The sequence below is a fragment of the Aquarana catesbeiana genome, linkage group LG10, assembly GCF_042186555.1.
Source record: "Aquarana catesbeiana isolate 2022-GZ linkage group LG10, ASM4218655v1, whole genome shotgun sequence".
Taxonomy (NCBI): Eukaryota; Metazoa; Chordata; class Amphibia; order Anura; family Ranidae; genus Aquarana; species Aquarana catesbeiana.
Genome location: NC_133333.1, coordinates 224,357,919 through 224,379,176, shown reverse-complemented (window position 1 = coordinate 224,379,176; position 21,258 = coordinate 224,357,919). Strand labels below are relative to the sequence as shown.

The following is a 21,258-nucleotide window of genomic DNA, read 5'->3' as shown; positions in this document are numbered from 1 at the left end:
CATCGCAATTACAATGCACAGGCTGCTGTTGTTTACATCCCAACGCCAGGTTCATATGGACTCTCTGTGAACAAGTATGGTGATGTCGCTGCACTTGTGCTGCTACAGTCTCGGGCCTGGTTCACACCTATGCATTTTTTTTAGTGCTTTTTGCATTTTGCAGATTTGCACTACAGTCCATACAACATGGTTTCATATGGAACATGTTCTGTATTACAAATCTGAAAAATACAAAAAAGCACTAAAAATGCACAGGTGTGAACCAGGCCTCTATCCCTCCGCTGTGGTGACAGGATGCAACTTGTAGTATTTCCCTTCATAGATCCCTGTGAATGGATAATATGGCTGTGCAGGCAGAGACAATTATGGCTTCACGTAATAAATAAAAGAGAAAAAAAGGGACACTGCAAGGAGATGCACTCCGTGATTCAAGTGGGGGGGGGTTGGGGAATGTGACCATGTTTTAAACTTGTGAAATAAAATACTGCGCTTAACAAAAAACCTGCTTGAGCTGCGACTAAAAAGTGGTAAACCGCATAATCTGTAAAATAAGTCGCGCTTAAATGTGAAAAAAGGCCAAAATCGAATGTCTCTAGCCTAAAGAGATATATGCACATAAGTGATAATCAATGTGCCTAAAAATTAAAATAGTGAAACACAAGAATTGCTCCTATGTCTACACAAAATGTGAATACATAGACAGTGTTGGAACGTGATAAAGTGACAAATGCCTCAAAAAACTCTAACGAAAATATGACAAACTAGCATCACTGTGACACATAGATATCTCAGAGAAACCATGAAAAAAAATAATATGCGAGTTGAAAAGACAAATCTTCAAAGTGCAAATAATGTCCCTAATAACAGTACATAAAGCAAAATTGGTAATAGTCCAAAAGGCTGAATAAGAAAAAGTATATCCCCAAGTGACAGGTGAATAATAGTAATCTTGCTGCAGTGAATAGGGTGCGTTGATGAACCTCCACCTTCAAAAACTGCTGCCTCTTACCAAAAGATGTTGGTCTCTAAATGATAGGAGACCTTACTGGGCGGATGGCTGTAACCCCAGCCCGGGATCTGTGTGACAGGCACTAGATGTCATCCGGTCTGTAAAAAACCTCCTCAGCCGGCCGCACCAGAATGGTTGGGATAGGTCACCAAAAAAGAAATAAACAGCTCCACATAGCGTAAAACCTTACCTTTATTAGATAGCAGAATCAGAGATGCACTTACAGACGTCAGTGGTAAATGAGCGTATACAGGAAAAGCCGGCCGGCTCCAAAACAACCCGTTCCTTCCGGGTATTCAAATCGCGGTGTCGTCGGGGCGTGGCTTTGGGAGGAGGAGCCACGCCCCGACGACACCGCGATTTGAATACCCGGAAGGAACGGGTTGTTTTGGAGCCGGCCGGCTTTTCCTGTATACGCTCATTTACCACGGACGTCTGTAAGTGCATCTCTGATCTTGCTATTTAATAAATGTAAGGTTTTACGCTATGTGGAGCTGTTTATTTCTTTTTTGGTGACCTATCCCAACCATTCTGGTGCGGCCGGCTGAGGAGGTTTTTTACAGACCGGATGACATCTAGTGCCTGTCACACAGATCCCGGGCTGGGGTTACAGCCATCCGCCCAGTAAGGTCTCCTATCATTTAGAGACCAACATCTTTTGGTAAGAGGCAGCAGTTTTTGAAGGTGGAGGTTCATCAACGCACCCTATTCACTGCAGCAAGATTACTATTATTCACCTGTCACTTGGGGATATACTTTTTCTTATTCAGCCTTTTGGACTATTACCAATTTTGCTTTATGTACTGTTATTAGGGACATTATTTGCACTTTGAAGATTTGTCTTTTCAACTCGCATATTATTTTTTTTCATGGTTTCTCTGAGATATCTATGTGTCACAGTGATGCTAGTTTGTCATATTTTCGTTAGAGTTTTTTGAGGCATTTATTTGTCACTTTATCACGTTCCAACATTGTCCATGTATTCACATTTTGTGTAGACATAGGAGCAATTCTTGTGTTTCACTATTTTAATTTTTAGGCACAGTGATTATCACTTATGTGCATATATCCCTTTAGGCTAGAGACATTCGATTTTGGCCTTTTTCACATTTAAGCGCGTCTTTCATGTTTTAAACTTGCACCCTAAATCTGGATGTAACAGAAAACCTGTTCAGAAAGGTGAACTAAGCCTTTAAACCTGTTGGCACACGTTTTTATATAGACTAAAACGAATATCAGATGCTGGTCTTTCCCGAAGAAACTGCTGCTCCAGGCTCCCTCCTTTGCATGCAACATGGCCAAAAGCCTAGTAGTCACCTGACCTCCTTTTTTTTTTTTTTTTTTTTTTTTTTTTTTTTTTTAAAGGGAACAGTCGTGCTCATATTGGCTGATCCTCCCCTTAGTAGACATCATACACTATATTGTCAAAAGTATTGGGACGCCTGCCTTTACACGCACATGAACTTTAATGGCATCCCAGTCTTATGCTCCGTACACACGGTCGGATTTTCCGATGGACAATGTCCGATCGGAGCGTGTTGTCGGAAATTCCGACTGTGTGTGGGCGCCATCGGACATTTTCCATCGGATTTTACGACACACAAAGTTGGACAGCAGGAGATAAAATTTTCCGACAACAAAATCTGTTGTCGGAAATTCCGATCGTGTGTACACAAATCCGACGGACAAAGTGCCACGCATGCTCAGAATAAATAAAGAGATGAAAGCTATTGGCCACTGACCCGTTTATAGTCCCGACGTATGTGTTTTACGTCACCGCGTTCAGAACGATCGGATTTTCCGACAACTTTGTGTGACGGTGTGTATGCAAGACAAGTTTGAGCCAACATCCGTCGGAAAAAATCCTAGGATTTTGTTGTCGGAATGTCCGAACAAAGTCCGACCGTGTGTACAGGGCATTAGTCTGTAGTGTTCAATATTGAGTTGGTCCACCCTTTGCAGCTATAACAGCTTCAACTCTTCTGGGAAGGCTGTGCACAAGGTTTAGGAGTGTGTCTATGGGGATGTTTGACCATTCTTCCAGAACGCATTAGTGAGGTCAGGCACTAATGTTGGATCAGAAGGCCTGGCTCACAGTCTCCGCTCTAATTCATCCCAAAGGTGTTCTATCGGGTTAAGCGTAATTTGTTAGTTTAAAAGACTTAAAATTGCTTTAAAAATAAACTCACATTTGAGCAGTGGTATACAGGCATAGGTTGTATGGTTCTGTTAGCTATCCTGGGTGTTCTCTCGGTTCCAGCTGGGCAGCAGTGATGGATCAGTCCCCGGCCGCTCCGGTGGCGTCTGTAGCTCCGAGGCTGGAGGATATCACAGCAGGGCACATCAGGCGCTTGAGAACAGGGGGCGTGGCTTGAGCAGGCCAGTCAAGTTCCTCCACCCCAAACTCGCTCATCCATGTCTTTATGGACCTTGCTTTGTGCTCTGGTGCTCAGTCATGTTGGAGCAGAAAGGGGCCATCCCCAAACTGTTCCCACAAAGTTGGGAGCATGAAATTGTCCAAAATGTCTTGGTATGCTGACGCCTTAAGAGTTCCTTTCACTGAAACTAAGGGGCCAAGCACAACCCAATAACACCAAATAATTTGGACCAGTGCACAAAGCAAGGACACGTCGCACATAAACTGCACCAAAAACGCTGTGTGGTGTTTTTGAGGCACTTTTAAAGCGCTTTTTTTAGGTGCTTCACATTCATTTCAATGGAGAGGGGCATTTTTGGGGTGCTTTATATAATATTATTATTTATAATAATTTTTTTTTTAATTTATTTTTTTTTTTTTGCTCTCCAAACATGCTCCATGCAGAATTTTTGCCAGCACACTGCCCCATTGTGAAAGCATTCATTGATTTTAATGGATACCATGTTTCTTGAGCTTTTCAATAATTTTTTTTAATGCACAAGCACTTGAAAAACACTTTTTTTGTTGCACATAGCAACTATTTTAGACTATTTCTGTTAATTTTCTGGTGTGGGCTGGAAAATGAACCCATCACATTTTTGAGCCTTCTAGTTTAACAGTATTTCATTATCGTATGGAGTGATTTTTAAAGTCCATTGATTCATTTTTTCTGTGTACTTTATTGATTATGAGATGTCGTTCTGTCTTCCCCAAGGCAAAATGTAGGAAAATTTGACTCCAACACACAACTTAATATTTTATCTTACAATGTAATGTATCCTGTGGTTTCAGGTCTGCCAGATGCTTTGGCCTGGGGGCAGAAGAAGAAGCTGTACTATGACACGGACTACAAGGAGTACAACAAAAGTATGTATGCTTCTGTTAGTTTTAGGAGTTGCTGAAGCACTTGTGTAGGCACAAAGCCAAATATCTTCTGTATGTTCTTTACTGGTCACCGCTCTAATGGATTTAGGTGGTCTCACCCATTTGACTCTGGTCCTCCAGTTAATAGTAAAGATATATATTGCAAAGTAAAGTAATAAATTGCAAAGTCTGTGGGTTGATTTACTAAAACTGGAGAGTGCAAAATCTGGTGCAGCTCTGCATACAAACCAATCAGCTTCCAGGTTTTATTGGCAAAGTTTAATTAAACAAGCTGAAGTTAGAAGATGATTGGTTACCATGCACAGCCGCACCAGATTCTGAGTGCACCAGTTTTAGTAAATCATCCCTCTATATTAAAGTAGAACTTCACTCTTTCAATCAACATTCACTATTTTTCATCCGTATGCTGCTACCATTCGTTAAATAGTTAGGAAAGTATATTTATATTTACTTGTTTTTGTTTTTTCATTTACTTCCTGGTTTCTGGTCTAGGCAAATATTGTCATACATGCCAGGGTGTTCAGGAGGGGTTTTCTCAGCTAAGCACACCCTCCTGCCTGCCTGAGTTAAGGGCAGATTGATTCCAAGAAGTAAATGCTACTTGAATCTGCCCTTACTCAAGATGGCCATGGCTAAAAATGCCAGCAGGGTGTTTTTCAAAGTGATTTCTCTGCAAAATAAAGCATGGCAACATTAGAAGGATGGGGGGAGTTTGCTCTAAATAATAAAAATGAATTAAAGCGGAGTTCCACCCTGAAATTTTTTTTTCAGAATCGGACTTCTCTAAACCTATAAAAAAAAAACATTTGGAGGAAATTTTTTATACTTTCCAGAATCGCCCTGTTATGTAGTCCCCTTAATTTGACACTTCCTGGTCCGCGGAGCTCCTCGTCACTTCCTCCCTCGCCTGTGGGTAGTACTGTGATGTTGCCATAACAATGGGGCGGGACCTTCCTCCGTCGCCGCCCGTTGTTATGGCAACTTTAGAAACGACGCTACGGCCGGTGAGTCGCGCATGCTGGTTTGAGAGGAGCATGCTGGTTACCCAGCATGCACCTCTCCAAAGCTAATACAGGAAGAGATATCGATTGGGCTTCACATGCCCACAATCATGATGGCAACAGCCACAACAGGAGGGACAAACTTGTGAGTATTAAATTTATATTTTAGCAACATCCACTATTAACCTTGTATAATCTTCTTTTTTTTTTTTTTTTTTTTTTTTTGTTTTTCATAATGCATTATGCTCGGATCAATAATAATAAAACAAAAACAAAACTCCGGAACTCCGCTTTAAATTGAGTTATTGATGCTCAAATGCAGTGTAGCTCTGCTTTAACTAAACAATCCGACAGTGTTTCCGCCTCTGTGCGCAATATTTCCCAGATGGGTAAAAAGGCTTACTGGATAGATCTGTCCCCTTTATTCACAAGCAAGTAAAAAAAAAAAAAAAAAAATGTTTTTCACAATAGGTTATTCGTGGCAGGACATCCAAGGTCTCCCCTTTCCACCAGACCTTGGTGCAGCCACTGATCTCTAAAAGTTTTCCAATATGTCCCTTTGATAAAAGTTGATCAATGTCTGTTCAGTGGAGACTTCCACACGCTGATCAAAATTCTTCCAGTCCCTGCCATCGATCAGTGCTTGGCCAGCTTTAAAATGGCAACAGCTGAGTGTCTATGAATTTTTATCAGTACTAGAAAGTATTTTAAAGGTAATATTGTCAAAAAAAATATTATTTAATCTATAAAGAAAAGAAAAAAAGCAAAGAGGAGCTAGAGGTGGAGGCTGAAGAAGAAGAGGAGGAAGCACAAAATGTCCAGCAACGGTTGGCAAAGACCCTCAGTGAGGAAGATTATGGCCTGGATTTCTTACAGGTAAATGGATTATACTTCAATTCAATGTATAGAAAAAGATCTCTGTATCCAGGGCTCAAGAAGGCTGAATGCCAAGCTTTGGTATGGAATCCCTGCAAAGTAGATCATGCACAAGGGTATAACTGGAGCAATAGAAGATCATTCAAATGCTATGAAGCCAAAAGCACAGTGTTTGCCTGCACAGCTCTCTATGCAGGTTCACAAATACATACTCTCGCTGCTCCAAGGTGAGCCAGCAACAGTGACATGAACTTTGTGGTTTGGGGTTGCTCGCCCAATCGCAGCTGCAGTACTCAAGAGAAAGAGGAGAAAGTCTGGATGGCTGCACTCCCGGTAGTCAGATAAAGAAAACCTTTATTCAATTAATCATGTAAAAAGCACACAGATGATACAAGCTGGGGAGAGTGAGGTTAACGCGTTTCACACTTAGACAGTGCTTTATCAACCTGTTGAATTTGTATTTTGATATAATCTGGTAGCAATACCGTACACATCATCACGACTACTTTGTGCATCCAGGTGGATTATACCTTGGTTTTTTTTCAGGACAAATTGGGCTTTCATTTGGTGGTAAATGTTAATGGATATCTCTTAAATTTTTTTGTTTTATTATCAAAGGAAAACTGGCCCAAAATGGTAAAAAAAATATATATTTTTTTTTTTAATCCTACCTAAAACACACGCACACTGATGCCAATTAAAAAAACAAACAAAAAAAAACTGTCCAAAAAAATATTGACTTTGACCCAAACACTAACCCTGGCACTGACCTACATCAAATCCGGATCTAGGTATTATTTTTTATTTTTTTTTTTTTTTATTTTTTATTTTATGAAAAATTTTTTTTTTTTTCTCAATGTATCTTTCTCGTCCATTCACAGAGACAGAAAACACGGGGGCAGGCTTCACAGTGACTGATCACTGTGATAGCCAATCGGAGGCTATCACAGCGATTAGGTGACCTGGAATCTGACGTATCGGGTCCCGATCGTTAAAACGGGGCTCTTGGTGAGACCCCGGTCACTGTGCTCCCAGCACAAAGGGAGATGCGCAGAAAAAAAGCCCAGTCCAGTGGGGCAAAATATTTGCGTATGGTCAACTTGAAGGGGTTAAATTATTATGAAAGCAGTGAGTATTTTTTTATCCCTAGAGGAATGGCTCAGTTGCAGAGACAAGGCCCCTTAATGCAAGACTCCCTCTATTTTTCTTTCACCCTAGAAAGATGACTTGATACTTGCCACACCACTAATCTTCGCTTTGTTGAAGAGCTACTGCTCCAAAACAGTCTGCTGCTCCTGACACACTTCTGGGAGTGTCAGGTGCCTGGTCTCATCTGCCAGCCCTCTGTCACTATGTCCTCCAGTGATGTAGGGATTAGGGGATGGAACCACAGAATGCAATGGGGGAATCAGGCATCCGACACTTCCAGAAGTGCTAGATGCAGAAGATTTTTATTTTATTTTTTGGCTACTGTAGGTCTGCAACAGAACAAATCGCAACGCAGTTAGTTCAACAGGTACTTTTTTACTTTTTTTTGTCATCTAAAGAGAACGTTAGGTGAACACACATATCAAGTGGTCTGTGTATAAATGTTATCACACCAAATTCAGGGGAAAATGTATGAACTATGACTGAAAGTGTATCTACTATGAAAAACATATATAAATGGACCTTCCAAGTATAGTTTTAAAATTTTCTTCTCTCCTCTCTCCTCTCTCCTCTCTCAATCCCCTGCAGGAATTTAGTGAAAAACCAAGTGATGAGAAGCTGTCCGAGGAAAAGATTGTAAAGGATTTGGAGAAAATGTCTGATAAGGAGAAACGCAAATTGCTGAAGAAGGAATCTCCGGAGCTGATGGAACTTACTCAGGATCTGAAGCTTAAGGTGAAGTGCTGATGACATGCTTAAGTGTAGAAGCAAAAACTGAACATCGCGCTATCACAGTCAATGCCCAAAGAGGCCACATTGGTCTGCCTCTTAGAGACTGGTAGTCTGACTTAATTGTTCCCAAAGTTTTATACGGAAATCTGCTGATTTTGTTATAAGGCTGCAAAGCATTAGGAGGCTGACAACAGAGCCTCTGCAGCCTCTGTACTACTGCCATGCCTCCTGTTTGCTCTTTGGGGTTCTGCTGAATATCACCACATTGACACAATACCCCAGAAATGGGTCAGATGAGGGCGCACACCTTTTGGGAGCCAAGTGCACAACATGCAGTTTTCACCCAGCTGGGAGACCAGCTATAACAGGGAGGTCACTGACATTCTAGCTACCTTTTGGGAAATGATTTATATGCACATACTATATTACTATTTTTATGAGTCATATTTTTTTTTCTTTTTTTTAGCATGTCCATAAACAATTTTTTTTTTTTTTTAAATATACTTCATTATGCTGACATGCTCCTGTCTTTTTACCCATCACCACACCAAAGCATACCTTGAGCTCTGTTCAGCTTGCATCTTCCCACTAGCCTATTGAATTACAGAACCCCTTTAACCAAATAGGCCAAGGGTAGGCAACTTTGGCACTCCAGCTGTTGAACTACAAGTCCCAAGAGGCTTTGCAAAACAGCCACAGGCATGACTGCCAGGAGGATATGGGATTTGTAGTTTCAGCACAGCTGGAGGGCCAAGGTTGCCTGTCCCTTGATTAGGCCCTCTTCTACAGCCTATAGACAGACAGAGCACACATTTCTGCTTTTAAAGGGGTTGTAAACCCTCAAGGTTTTTCACGGTAATGCATTCTATGCATTAAGGCAGGTCTAGGCAACCTCGGCCCTCCAGCTGTGGTGAAACTACAAATCCCATCATGCCTCTGCATCCAGAAGTCATGCCTGTGATTGTTAGGGTCTTGCAATGTCTCATGGGACTTGTAGTTTAACCACAGCTGAAGGGCCAAGTTTGCCTACCCCTGCATTAACCACTTGCTTACTGGGCACTTAAACCCCCCCTCCTATCCAGACCAATTTTCAGCTTTCAGCGCTGACGCACTTTGAATTAAATTGCGTGGTCATACAACACTGTACCCAAATGAAATTTTTATTATTTTTTTTCCCCACAAATAGAGCTTTCTTTTGGTGGTATTTGATCACCTCTGCGGTTTTTATTTTTTGTTTAAAAAATGTAAAAAAAACTGAATTTAAAAAAAAAAAATTTTTTTTTTTTTTTTTATATTTTGTTATAAAAAATTTTAAACAGGTAATTTTTCTCCTTCATTGATGTACGCTGATGAGGCGGCACTGATGGGCACCATCAGTTACACTGATAGGCAGCACTGCTAGGTGGCACTGATTGGCACTTGTGTTCACTGATAGGTGGCACTTGTGGGCACTGTTGGGTGGCACAGATGAGGCAGATGTGCCTCTTCCACTTCGGGACCGATGTCCCTTGCATTCGAGCCAGTGATCGGCTTTTTTTTCTACTCACGCTGTCAGCGTGAGTAGAAAAGAAAGCAGATTACCGATCTTTTGTTTACATCATGTGATCAGCTGTCATTGGCTGACAGCTGATCACATGGTAAGGGGCCGGGAAGGCGTTTGGCGCGTGCACAGGGGAGGCCGTCATATCACGGCCTCCCGGGAATTCAGGTCCGCGCTGTGGCCGTCATTCAGCCATAGCGCGGATGTCAAGTGGTTAAGGTGAAAAACCTCCTGTGATGCAGCAATTCCCCAGAGCCCCCTTTTACTTTCCTTAACACGGTCTTTCAAACGACAGGAATGAGCACATCAGCTCCAGCCGGTGTCTTGGGTCCTGATTGGATAGATTGAAAGCAGCACAGCCATTGGCTTCTGCTGCAGTCAATCAAATCCAATGACGCGGGGGGCGGAGCCGAGTCCTGCTGTCTGTGTCAATGGACGCAGCAGCAGGACATGGGAGCGCGCCCGCCAGAGTGCTCCGAGGGCTCTCCAACGGGGCACTCGTGAAGAGGAGGAGCCAGGAGCGCCGCTGAGGGACCCTAGAAGAGGAGAATCGGGGCCACTCTGTGCAAAACCAACTGCACAGAGGAGGTAAGTATGACATGGTTTTTTTTTTTTTAAACAAACTTTTACATAGCTTTTAACTGACATTTGGCAGTTTACATTAAGTGAGAACAAAGGTTCCTATGTTTTGATGAAGATTGTAAAACGTATACACAACAATCACAATTGGGTAATGTCTTTGAAAACAAGATTGTGTCTGAGTTTTTCCCTCATGTTCATTTGTTCCAGTTTTCATTAATCATCATTATTTTAGCTTATTACATAGGGCGGCATTTTGTTGTCTGCAGCCTTTGGTATGTTATGGCTCCAATTCTTTTTTACTTTTTTTTTTTTTTAGTTAGAAGAGGTGAAAAATGAATTGGAACCATTGTTGCAGATGGTGAAAGATGGGACCATCCCTAATGGAAAGGTATGTGGTGTTTAATAAAAGGGAGGCTTTTACAATTTTATGCAGTTTCTGTGGATTTTATCTGCTAGTCATGTGGTAAACTTAAAAATTTAATAATATCCAAGTTAAATTAATGTGTGGGGTGTGTTTGTTTTTTTGTTAAATTGCCCTGAACCTGAAATTAAACATTGCATATTTTTTCTAAATTGGATTTTATCTGTTTTGTTAAAATAAGTTGTGCTTACAGAGCTGAACATATGATTAGGAGTGATTTCAATTAGTTTGGATTTCCCTTATTGGCTAAATAAATTGTAGTGCAAGCTTATCAGAGCACAGTCCCCTCCTCAGGCAACATGAACTGACAGTAGGAAACATACCCAGTGCCATTTGTGTGTGAAGTTGATATTATCTGCATCTCTTTGTTGGTAAGAAAAATGCATTTTATAGATGAAATAACAGAGATTTTATCAACTTCACACACGAATGGTATGTTTCCTACTGTCAGTTCATATTCCCTAAAAAGGAGACAAGCATACTTCAATCTAGTTAGCCAATAAATGGTATTGCCCTAAATCCAAACAACTAAAAACTATATTGTTATAAGTTTAAATAAAGTCAATAAAGTAAAATAACGGATTCCAAGCCCCTATAATTTTCTTTAAGAAGTCTAATCAAGCTGAGAGACTTTCCCTGAAAGAGGGGGAACAGTAACACTCAATCTGTACACGGCATTTTCTTTTTATTTCTGTTTGTTGCATTGTGGAAAAATGACAGAGACGTAATTGTGTTTTTCAGGGTAGTGCCTACCTGCAGACTAAATTCCAGCTGTATATGAAGTAAGTACTATAATGGGCTTCTGTTTAGTGATTTATACCTCTCTGTGCACAACTTGTAATAAATGTCTTATTCCCTTTTCTAGCTATTGCACAAATATCAGCTATTACCTGTTTTTGAAAGCCAAGAGACTGCCAATCACCGGGCATCCCGTGATAGAAAGACTGGTCACATATAGAAATGTGAGTGCACCACATATAGTATCCTCATTACTACTTTTGATATATTCATTTTTAGTTCAGGAATAACCAGTAATGCCCTTTTCTTTTCTTTTTTTTTTTTTTTATATGCATATGTCACATTTTTGTATTAAAGTGGAATTCCAAGCTATACCTAACTAATCATAAAAATGAAAGAAAAATGTATGTAACTTGCCTATTTCCACGCCACTTCGGTCTGGCCATGTGATCCGCCTCTGTCAACCAGAGGCAACTGCAGAGGAGAGGAGGGAGCGCCGACAGTGGATGGGCCATAGGAGCTTATGGGTGACGTTGCCACTCCCAGGCATAACTAGCCATTGTCGAGCATTATCTCCTCTCCCCTTTAGCCAATACTGTCTGATGCAGGGGAGATCACATGACCAGACCGAAGCAGCCTGAAAAGAAGTATGTTTTATACATCTTTCTCTAAACGTCTTTCAGGACATTACCTGGGAGAGTGGCTCCTCCCACTTGCCAACAGAATACACACTTTCCACCGAACTTTAAAAGGAGGCTCCTTCCCACATGTTGCCAGTTTTTGAGCTTCCTCTGGCAGGGAACACCTAGTGGGGAGTCAGGAACTCTTAGGTGCTGTCCTAAAAGTCCAGACTTCCTGCTCCACTGTTTGTTTTTTTTCCTTTTTCCTTTTTTTTTTTTTCCTTTCTTACCTTTTTAGAGAGCTCGTTCCTACCATTCCACAGAGCGCTGCTAGATGGGCTCCTTCTCCCTCTTTTTAAGTGCTCGGGGGAGAGCCGGTACTGCTGCGGGTGCCACTCATGAGAGGTGGCGAGGTGGGGGTGGACATCGTTTTTTTTTTGCTATCTTGGGACTGGCAATCGGGGACTGCATCTGCTGGAAGTGAGGTATCCGGAAGGGGGTGGCGTCCATGGATCAGGCGCACTGCGTCATTTCCACCGGAAGCGCAGGGGGAGAAGGGAGGAACGGAGCTGGTGCATATATGCCGGCTCCGGTCTGGCGCAGTGGCGCTATTGGAGTCCGGAACCGGCGTCCTAGCCACAGACTGCGCACCACGATGGATTTGATGGCGGCAACAAGTGGGACAGGCACCAGCAAGGCCCAGGTAAGGGGCAGATGTGATACTGCCCTATTTTACAATGTGGTCTCTCTTTCTAGTACCCCCCCCCCCCCCCGATGGTAGGGGCCTGTCTGAGCACATGTGGTGGCTGTTGGTTCTCACTGTCCACCTGTGGTGAGCATTTTGAAAGATTCAGGTTGTCCCACTGGGATGGTTTTTGTCTTGTGTTCCTTTTTCTATTACGGCAGGCCAAGAGCTCTGACCCGGTGGCTAAAAGGAAGTGCCCTTCATGCAAAGTGTGGCTACCTGAAGGCTGGAAGAAAACCTTATGTAAAATATGCATTGACGCTCTTGTTAAAGAAGAAGCTTCTTCCGCATGCAGCGATTTGATTGCATCAGTTAAAAAAAGAACTAGATGCCACCATTCAATCATTTCGCTCTTCACTGGCAAATCCATCCCTAAGTCAGCCATCTACCTCACAGGGCTCAAAACTTGACGCAGCCTTTTCCTAGGTTTCAAGACTAACTAACTGACCTGGCATTCGAGCATATGGGTGTGTTAAGTGATCCCACGGACAAAAGGATGGATTAACAACTTAAAAAGAGTTTGGCAATCCATCATGGGCAATCTTAAACCAACCATGGCGACTACTTGTGTCTCCAGAAATATGGAATATTGGGTGAATCAGCTTAAAGCCCATATTATAGCAGACTCACCCAAGCAGGAAATTCTTGACTCTTTCTCAACTCTGTCGGCAGCTGTAGCTTTTATTTCAGACGCATCAACAGAGTCTATAAGAATGACAGCAAGATCTGCAGCCCTTAACTAACTCGGCCAGGAGGGCACTGTGGTTGAAGATCTGGCCGGGGGATGCGGCATCCAAAAACAAACTTTGTGGGGTTCCGTTCTTGGGACATTTACTATTCGGCCCTGATTTTAGATCTGGTCCTAGACAAGACAGCAGATAAAAAGAAGCCATTCCCTGTTAATAAGAAAAAGCAACTTTAGAAGGAACCTCTGAAGCGGCCTGAAATGTAGCCTTGCCCTTTGGATGGCTGGCATAGTCGAGGTTAAAGTTCCCAAGGTTGACATAACCTTTCTGATCAACATCTGATTTGTTTGTAGCATAGTTACTACATTCTGGATCTTGATTTTTTTTTTTTTTTTTTCCTCTTCCGGGAAAAAAAAAAATTCTCTGTTCCAATGAATTTATTTGGTACTCCAGAAATTGTACTTGCTGAGCTGGATTGAAGTTTGATTTCTGAAAGTTCATTATCCAACCCAGGGATTCCAAATGACTGCGGGCCTTGCCCAGATCTTGCAATTTCTCCCTGAACAGGGCAAAGAAGAGGAGGTCGTCCAGATACGGGATTACCGCAATCCCCTGAAGGCGAAGATAGGGGAGGGCTTCCGCCATAACCTTTGTAAAGACTCGCGGAGCAGATGAAAGGCCGAAAGGAAGGGCCTTGAATTGCAGATGTAGCACCTCCTTCCCCATATTGACTGCCAACCTCAGGAATTTTTGAGACCTGAGGGGATTTAAGCGGGTTTTTCGATCTGAGGTCTCAGGAACAAAGTACCAAACCCCAGGAGAAGAGAAGAAATGGGTCATCGCAGAAGTGTCCTTTTCCATCCTCCTGCGTCAACCAACAAAACGCAATAACTCTTCACTGCCAGTGGGAGGAAGGCTTCAGAATTTCCTCCCTCATTGGGCCAGCATGACAGAAAATCCAATATATTCTGAGCATGCTGTCCCAAGGTTACAAATAAAGTTTCCTCCAGAAAGATACTTTGTAACAAACCTACCAAGGGATACAACAAAGGCCCTAGCTATGAAGAACTTGTTAAAGGATCTGATGCATCAAAGGGTTGTGACTCCTGTATCTCCAGAAGAATGTTATCAGGGATTCTATTCTCGCATATTCCTGATAAAAAAAAAAAAAAAAAAAAAAAAAAAAAAACCACCATGAAGTTTCCGTTTGATTTTTAACTTGAAGCGACTTGAACAAGTCAGTCCTATATAAGAGGTTTCGTATGGACTTGATCTTCACGGTCAGGAATCTGCTGACCAAGTAATGCTTTATGGCATTGATCGACTTGAGACATGCTTACCTACATATTCCTATAGCCCCTCAGTCACAAAAATTCCTGAGGTTGGCAGTCAATATGGGGAAGGAGGTGCTACATCTGCAATTCAAGGCCCTTCCTTTTGGCCTTTCATCTGCTCCGCCAGTCTTTACAAAGGTTATGGCGGAAGCCCTCGCCCCTCTTCGCCTTCAGGGGATTGCGGTAATCCCGTATCTGGATGACCTCCTCTTCTTTGCCCTGTTCAGGTCGAAATTGCAAGATCTGGGCAAGGCCCGCAGTTATTTGGAATCCCTGGGTTGGATAATGAACTTTCAGAAATCAAACTTCAAGCTTCAATCCGGCTCAGCAAGTACAACTCTGGGTACCAAAAAAATCATTAGAACAGAGAATTTTTTTCTCCGGAAGAGAAAAGAAATCAAGGTCCAGAATGTAGTAACTATGCTACAAATTAGGAGATATCGATCAGAAAGGTTATGTCAACCTTGGGAACTATGCCAGCCATCCAATGGGCAAGGCTACATTTCAGGCCACTCCAGAGGTTCCTTCTAAATGTATGGAACCACAGGATGGAGACTCTAGATACAAAGGGAAGGATCCCCACCAGCGTCAAACGAACACTTTGGTGGTGGTGGAATCAGGCAGTTTTGGTAAAAGGCCTACTCTGGTCCTTCCCGATCGAGAAAATTGTGACGACAGACGCCAGTATGCTGGGATGGGGGGTCCATCTGGATTAGGATTTGGTACAGAGAACATGGTCTCGGACCAAAGCAAAAAAATCCTCAAATTGGAGGGTGCTAAAAGTAGTCGCCTTAGCATTGGCTGCCTTCTCTCCAAACCACCTAGGATTTCATGTCCAGATACTATCGGACAATGCCACTACAGTAGCCTACCTAAACAAACGGGGGCACAAGAAGCAAAACTCTTCAATTGCTCTCAGCAGAAATTCTGGAGTCCATCTCAAAGGCACACTAAACGAAGTGGCAGATTTTTTGAGCAGGCAGAAAATGGAGTGGAGATTGAATCCAGAGGTTTTTACAGTGATCAACAGGACCTGAGGCCACCCACTAGTGGACCTGTTTGCATCAAAGCAAAATGCACAGCTCCCGCAATTCTTTACCCTTCACAGGGACAACTGTTCTCGGGGGATAGACACCTTGACGCACCCTTGGAATTTTCACCTGGGGTAGGCCTTTCCCCCATTCCAGCTGATTCCATTAGTATCGAGGAAAATACAGAAGGAAAGGGTGTTGGTAATCCTGATTACTCCATTATGGCCAAAGAGAGCTTGGTTTTCCACCAGCTCCCTCTCAGACAGGATTGGCTTCTACAAGGCCCAGTGCATTACCCAGATGTAGCCAGGTTAAGCCTCACTGCTTGGTATCTGAGGAGCAGATGTTAAGGAACAAGGGTTTGTCAGAACCTTTAATAACCACTTTACTTTCCAGTAGGAAGAAAGTAATTAGAGCTATTTACGCCAAGGTGTGGAAAGACTACCATTCTTGGTTTCGTTCAGCAAATAGAGCTGTGGAAGACATTGTCTCAGTATTAGAATTCTTACAGAAGGGTGCAGACAAAGGGCTTGCAGTTAGCACTCTTAAAGTGCAAGTGGCCGCACTGGGGGTTTTTCTGGAGAAACCAATTTCTTCACTTTGGTCACAAGATTTTTTAAGGCACTTACCAGATCTAGACTAGCTCCGGCTAAGCATTTTCCCGAATGGGATCTCTGTGGTTCTGGAGGCCCTCACAAAGGAACCGTTTGAACCACAACAAGCAGTCTCTTTTGAAGAATTTGACTTTCAAAACTGTATTTCTAGTTGCGATCACATCTGCAAGAAGAATTGGTGAACTGCACGCGCTATCGGTTAACCATCTCAATACAGTGCACTTTCACCCCCTTCCTGCCCAGGCCATTTTTCAGTTTTCAGCGCTGTCACAATTTGAATGACAATTGCGCGGTCATGTAACGCTGTACCCAAATGAAATTTTTGTTATTTTTTTCCCCACAAATAGAGCTTTCTTTTAGTGGTATTTGATTACCTCTGCGGTTTTTATTTTTTACGCTATAAACAAAAGAAGAGCGTCAATTTTGAAAAAAAGCCCACTATTTTTTACTTTTTGCTATAATAAATATCCATTTTTTTTTAAACAAATTTTTTTCCTCAGTTTAGGCCGATATGTATTCTTCTACATATTTTTGGTAAAAAAAATCGCAATAAGCGTATATTGATTGGTTTGCGCAAAAGTTATAGCGACTACAAAATGGGGGATAGATTTATAGCATTTTTATTTTTTTTTTTTCCTAGTAATGGCGGTGATCTGCTTTTTTCTTTTTTTAAATCGTGACTGCGATATTGTGGCGGACATTTCGGACACTTTTGACACATTTTTGGGACCATTCACATTTTATACAGCGATCCGTGCTATAAAAATGCACTGATTACTGTATAAAAGTGACTGGAAGGGAAGGGGTTAACACTAGGGGGTGATCGAGGGGTTAACTGTGTTGCAAGGGAGTGTTTCTAACTGAAGGGGGAGGGGACTCCCAAGGGGAGGAGACCGATCGGTGTTGCTCTATACTGAGAACACACATCTGTCTCCTCTCTGACAGGACGTGGATCTCTGTGTCTTTTATATACACACATATCCACGGTCCTGCCGTGTTACCGGGCAATCGCGGGTGCCCAGCGGACATCGCGGCCGCTAGGCACGCGCATCGGGTGCCCAGTGACACGGCGCGCGCGCGCCTCCTAGTGGGCAGGGAAGGCGAGGGCGTCATATGACGCCCTCCCAGAACGAGAGCTGCGCCGCCTGCCCGTCATATGACAGCCGGCGGTCGGCAAGCAGTTACAGAACCTTTTTTTTGTCCGTTTATCCAGATAGGATTGTACTTAAGACAGATCCAGGTTTTTTGACAAAAGTAGCGACGGTTCAGAACCAGTCCCAGGAGATCATCCTGCCAACCTTTTGCTCAAACCCTTCAGGGGAAAAGGAAGGTCAGTTTCACAACCTGGATGTGAGACGTTACATTACCTGGATGTAACAAAGGATTTCAGGTCCTCGGACTTGATATTTGTTCTTTTTTCTGGAAACAAAAAGGGCCACCAAGCATCAAAGGGGTTAGTTGCTAGATGGCCTAAATCGGCTATTTTGGTAGCCTACTCTCAGATGGGACTATCTCCCCCACTGGGAATTCGAGCACACTCTACAAGGGCTCAAGCCACTACATGGGCAGAAAAAGCTGGTGCCACCCCAGATCAGATTTGTAAGGCGGCCACATGGTCAAGTTACTTAACGTTTGTCCGTCATTACACACTGGATCTTCTGTCAGCAGGTGATCAGACTTTTGGCAGAAAGGTCCTGCAGGCTGTGGTCCCTCCCTAGTTGGTAAGTCTCGTTTATCCTCTCAGGTGCTGTCCTGAAAGACGTTTAGGGAAAATTCAAGTTAGACTTAACGGTAACTTGTTTTCCAGGAGTCTTTCAGGACAGCAACAACCCGCCCTATTTTATTTTATTTTATTTTTTTTATGCTGTGACTAACCATATTATGATTATGTGTTCCAGCTTGGGGCCGGAGTTTCTCTAATACTACTACTATTACTACTGGCAATGTGGGAAGGAGCCTCCTTTTAAAGTTCGGTGGAAGGTGCGTTCCCTGTTGGCAAGTGGGAGGAGTCACTCTCTCAGATGCTATCCTGAAAGACTCCTGGAAAACACCTACTCTTACACAGCATAGTCAGCATAAGGCTGGGTCCATACTGATGCGAATTGGATTTCTCCGCCTCCAATTCACATGACAGGAGAGAGTGCCTGGCTCTCAATGGAGCCGCTTCACGCACCTCCAGGGTGGCCACGGTCTAAATTGCAGAAGGGTCCTATGCGTCTTCTGGTCCGTTTTTTCAGGTGTGAAAAAAAAAAAAAAAAAAGTCAGACCTGATTCGCACCTGAAACGGTAAACGGACACGCACCGGACCCCCTGCTGTGAACCTTGGCTGTATCAGTGTGAACCCAACCTTAGTGTTAGGAGAGGTGAGGGAGCATTTTCAAAATTTAGTAATTTAATTTTGCGCCGCGCTTTTTAACATGGGGGCAGACGGTACAATTCAATACAGGAGGGATCAGAGGGCCCTGCTTGTTAGAGCTTACAATCTAGAAGTTGTAAATTGTAAAGGATATTCAGCGCAGACTGCAAACAGGACACAATCACAATAAATGCCAGCAGACACTAAAGGTAAATTCAACGACACCTCTCATAAACATAAATATCAAAACAGTGCTGCGCAATTACTAAATGTCCATAAATAGTGGATGTGTGTGAAAATAAATTAGAACTGTGAAGGCAAGACCGGTGGCACACACTTAAGAAGACAAGGATCTCTGATCCAGTGACTGTGATCTCTCCACCACAAATGGATGGCCTCTCACCTTAACGATTCGACCTGAAACAGGTCACAAAGCAGAAAACGCATAGCAGGTAAGGCAGTCCTAGTAGTGGAATCCACGGATACAGAGCTCGTCAGGGTATGAAGATGCCACATATGCAATCTAGAAGTTGGGCATAGCCTTGAATTACACGTTAGTAATCCTTCTTTTTTTTTTTTTTTTTTTTTTCTTTTTCTTAATCAATGTGTTGTTTGTAAAACTTTATAGCGCATACTTTTTATCATTCCAGCTGATAAACAAACTGGCAGTTGTGGATCAGAGATTATCTTCAGAAATACATTTGCTTCTAAGTGAAGATTTCCAGAAAAATCCAAGTGCGTTTAAACTCCAAAATAGTCGACCAAAAGCTTCAAAGAAAGCAGCTGTCAAGGTAAATTGTGGGATTGGTGTATGCCAAGTTGAACTGTAGGTGAACGGCTGATATGTAGATTTTGATTGCCAAAATGATTTGTGAATCTTTTCAGGCAGTCTTGCGATTTATGCCCCTCTGGCACACTGCACAGCCAGGCAGCTGACACGCACACTCCCTGTTTCAGCTCTCTAACCCGAGCCTGCTCATTGCATAATGAGTTACCATTATCACCTTCAGTGAGCCCGGAGGTGAACCAGGAAACTAGGAAGTAGTAGAGTGATCTTGCTAATAATGAGCAGTGTTGATCTTGATTTTCTATTTAGTTTTAGTTGGGTCTTTTGACTAAAATGCCATCTTAGTCTTAGGCCTCTTTCACACGGGACGGATCCGTGATGATCCGCCCCGTGAACATCCGCCTGCTCAGCGGGGATCGCTCCGCTGATCCCCGCTGAGCAGGCAGATGACAGTGTGCAGCGACGGACCTGTCAGAGTGCCGCTCTCCCCTATGGGGGATCGGATGATGACGGACCGTACAGTCCGTCGTCACCCGATCCGATCCGAAAACGGATGGAAAAGTAGGTTTTTCCTCCGTTACGCTTTTTCGGATCAGAGCGGGTCAGATGTCAGCTGACATGTCACCGCTAATGTCCGACGCTCCATAGAGGTCTATGGAGGGTCCGTTCAGGTCCACCTAAAAAACTGACAGGCGGACCTGAACGGATCGTTCGTGTGAAAGAGGCCTTAGCTGTATTTTAGTCATCTGAATTGATTTTGTTTACTAAAATATTGTTAATTTAGTCGACCTAAAATATTTTCATCTATGAAACTAATGAACAGATGTATGTCCATCACAAGACTGGATGGACAGAACTACAACTCCTTTGGCAGTAATCATGTATTTTGTGTGTGTGTGTGTTTTTTGTTTTTTTTTTTTTTTTTTGTTTTTTTTTTAGCTTTAGGTCTAAAGCACTTTTTTAGTTGTTTCTATGACACTCCTCTCAAATATGCACCAGTTTATTTGAACGGGTCAAGGGATATTGAGTACGCAGTATGGTCAGACGCTTGTGAACACCTGACCATCACACACACCTGTATGAACTTATTTAGACTTCCTGTTCTAAAACCATAGGCAGTAATATTGAGTTGACCCTCCCCTCTCTTCTACAAGATTTTGGAATGTGTCTGTGGCAATTTGGTGTCCATTCAGCCCAAAAAAAAAAAAAAATGCAAGATCAAACACTGATATTGAATGAGAAGATCTGGTTCCCATTCAGGGTTTCAAGTCATGCCAGAGGTATTCAGTAGACTTAAGCCTCGTACACACGATCAGTCAATGAGAGAATATGTGTATATGTATGTATATGTGTATATATATATATATATATATATATATATATATATATATATATATATATATATATATATATATATATACTCTCTAAACCAGTCGATAAATGTGTAAATTGGTCTGAGCAGCGGAACATGGTCCAAGGAGTCCACTGTTTAGGAAACTGCTTCAGTCGATTCCCTTAGCTATAGCTACCGTTTCCTCCATGTTATAGATGTCCTCTATTACATGTAGCCATTCAGCAATTGTTGGTGTGCTAGTCGATGGCCTGGGTTTGAAGGGGGTAAATCTTACGGAGGTCAAGTGGTTAACATAACCAACATGTCATACATACATGCTCTGTGTAATGGTTTTGCACAGAGCAGCCCGGATCCTCCTCTTCTGGGGTCTCCCCGTCAGCGC

The 21,258-nt window shown here is 42.7% G+C and overlaps 1 protein-coding gene across 1 annotated transcript in view; it reads left to right on the top strand.

Annotated features, from left to right (window-relative positions):
* The window catches only part of UTP3 (UTP3 small subunit processome component), a 43,459-nt gene that overhangs the window by 13,149 nt on the left and 9,052 nt on the right, over positions 1-21,258 (top strand). The window contains exons 6-12 of the mRNA XM_073603369.1: positions 4,218-4,292; positions 6,063-6,187; positions 7,925-8,071; positions 10,507-10,578; positions 11,353-11,393; positions 11,477-11,573; positions 19,386-19,526. Of these exons, the coding sequence (XP_073459470.1) occupies positions 4,218-4,292; positions 6,063-6,187; positions 7,925-8,071; positions 10,507-10,578; positions 11,353-11,393; positions 11,477-11,573; positions 19,386-19,526 (698 nt within the window). The remainder of the gene's footprint in view (positions 1-4,217; positions 4,293-6,062; positions 6,188-7,924; positions 8,072-10,506; positions 10,579-11,352; positions 11,394-11,476; positions 11,574-19,385; positions 19,527-21,258) is intronic.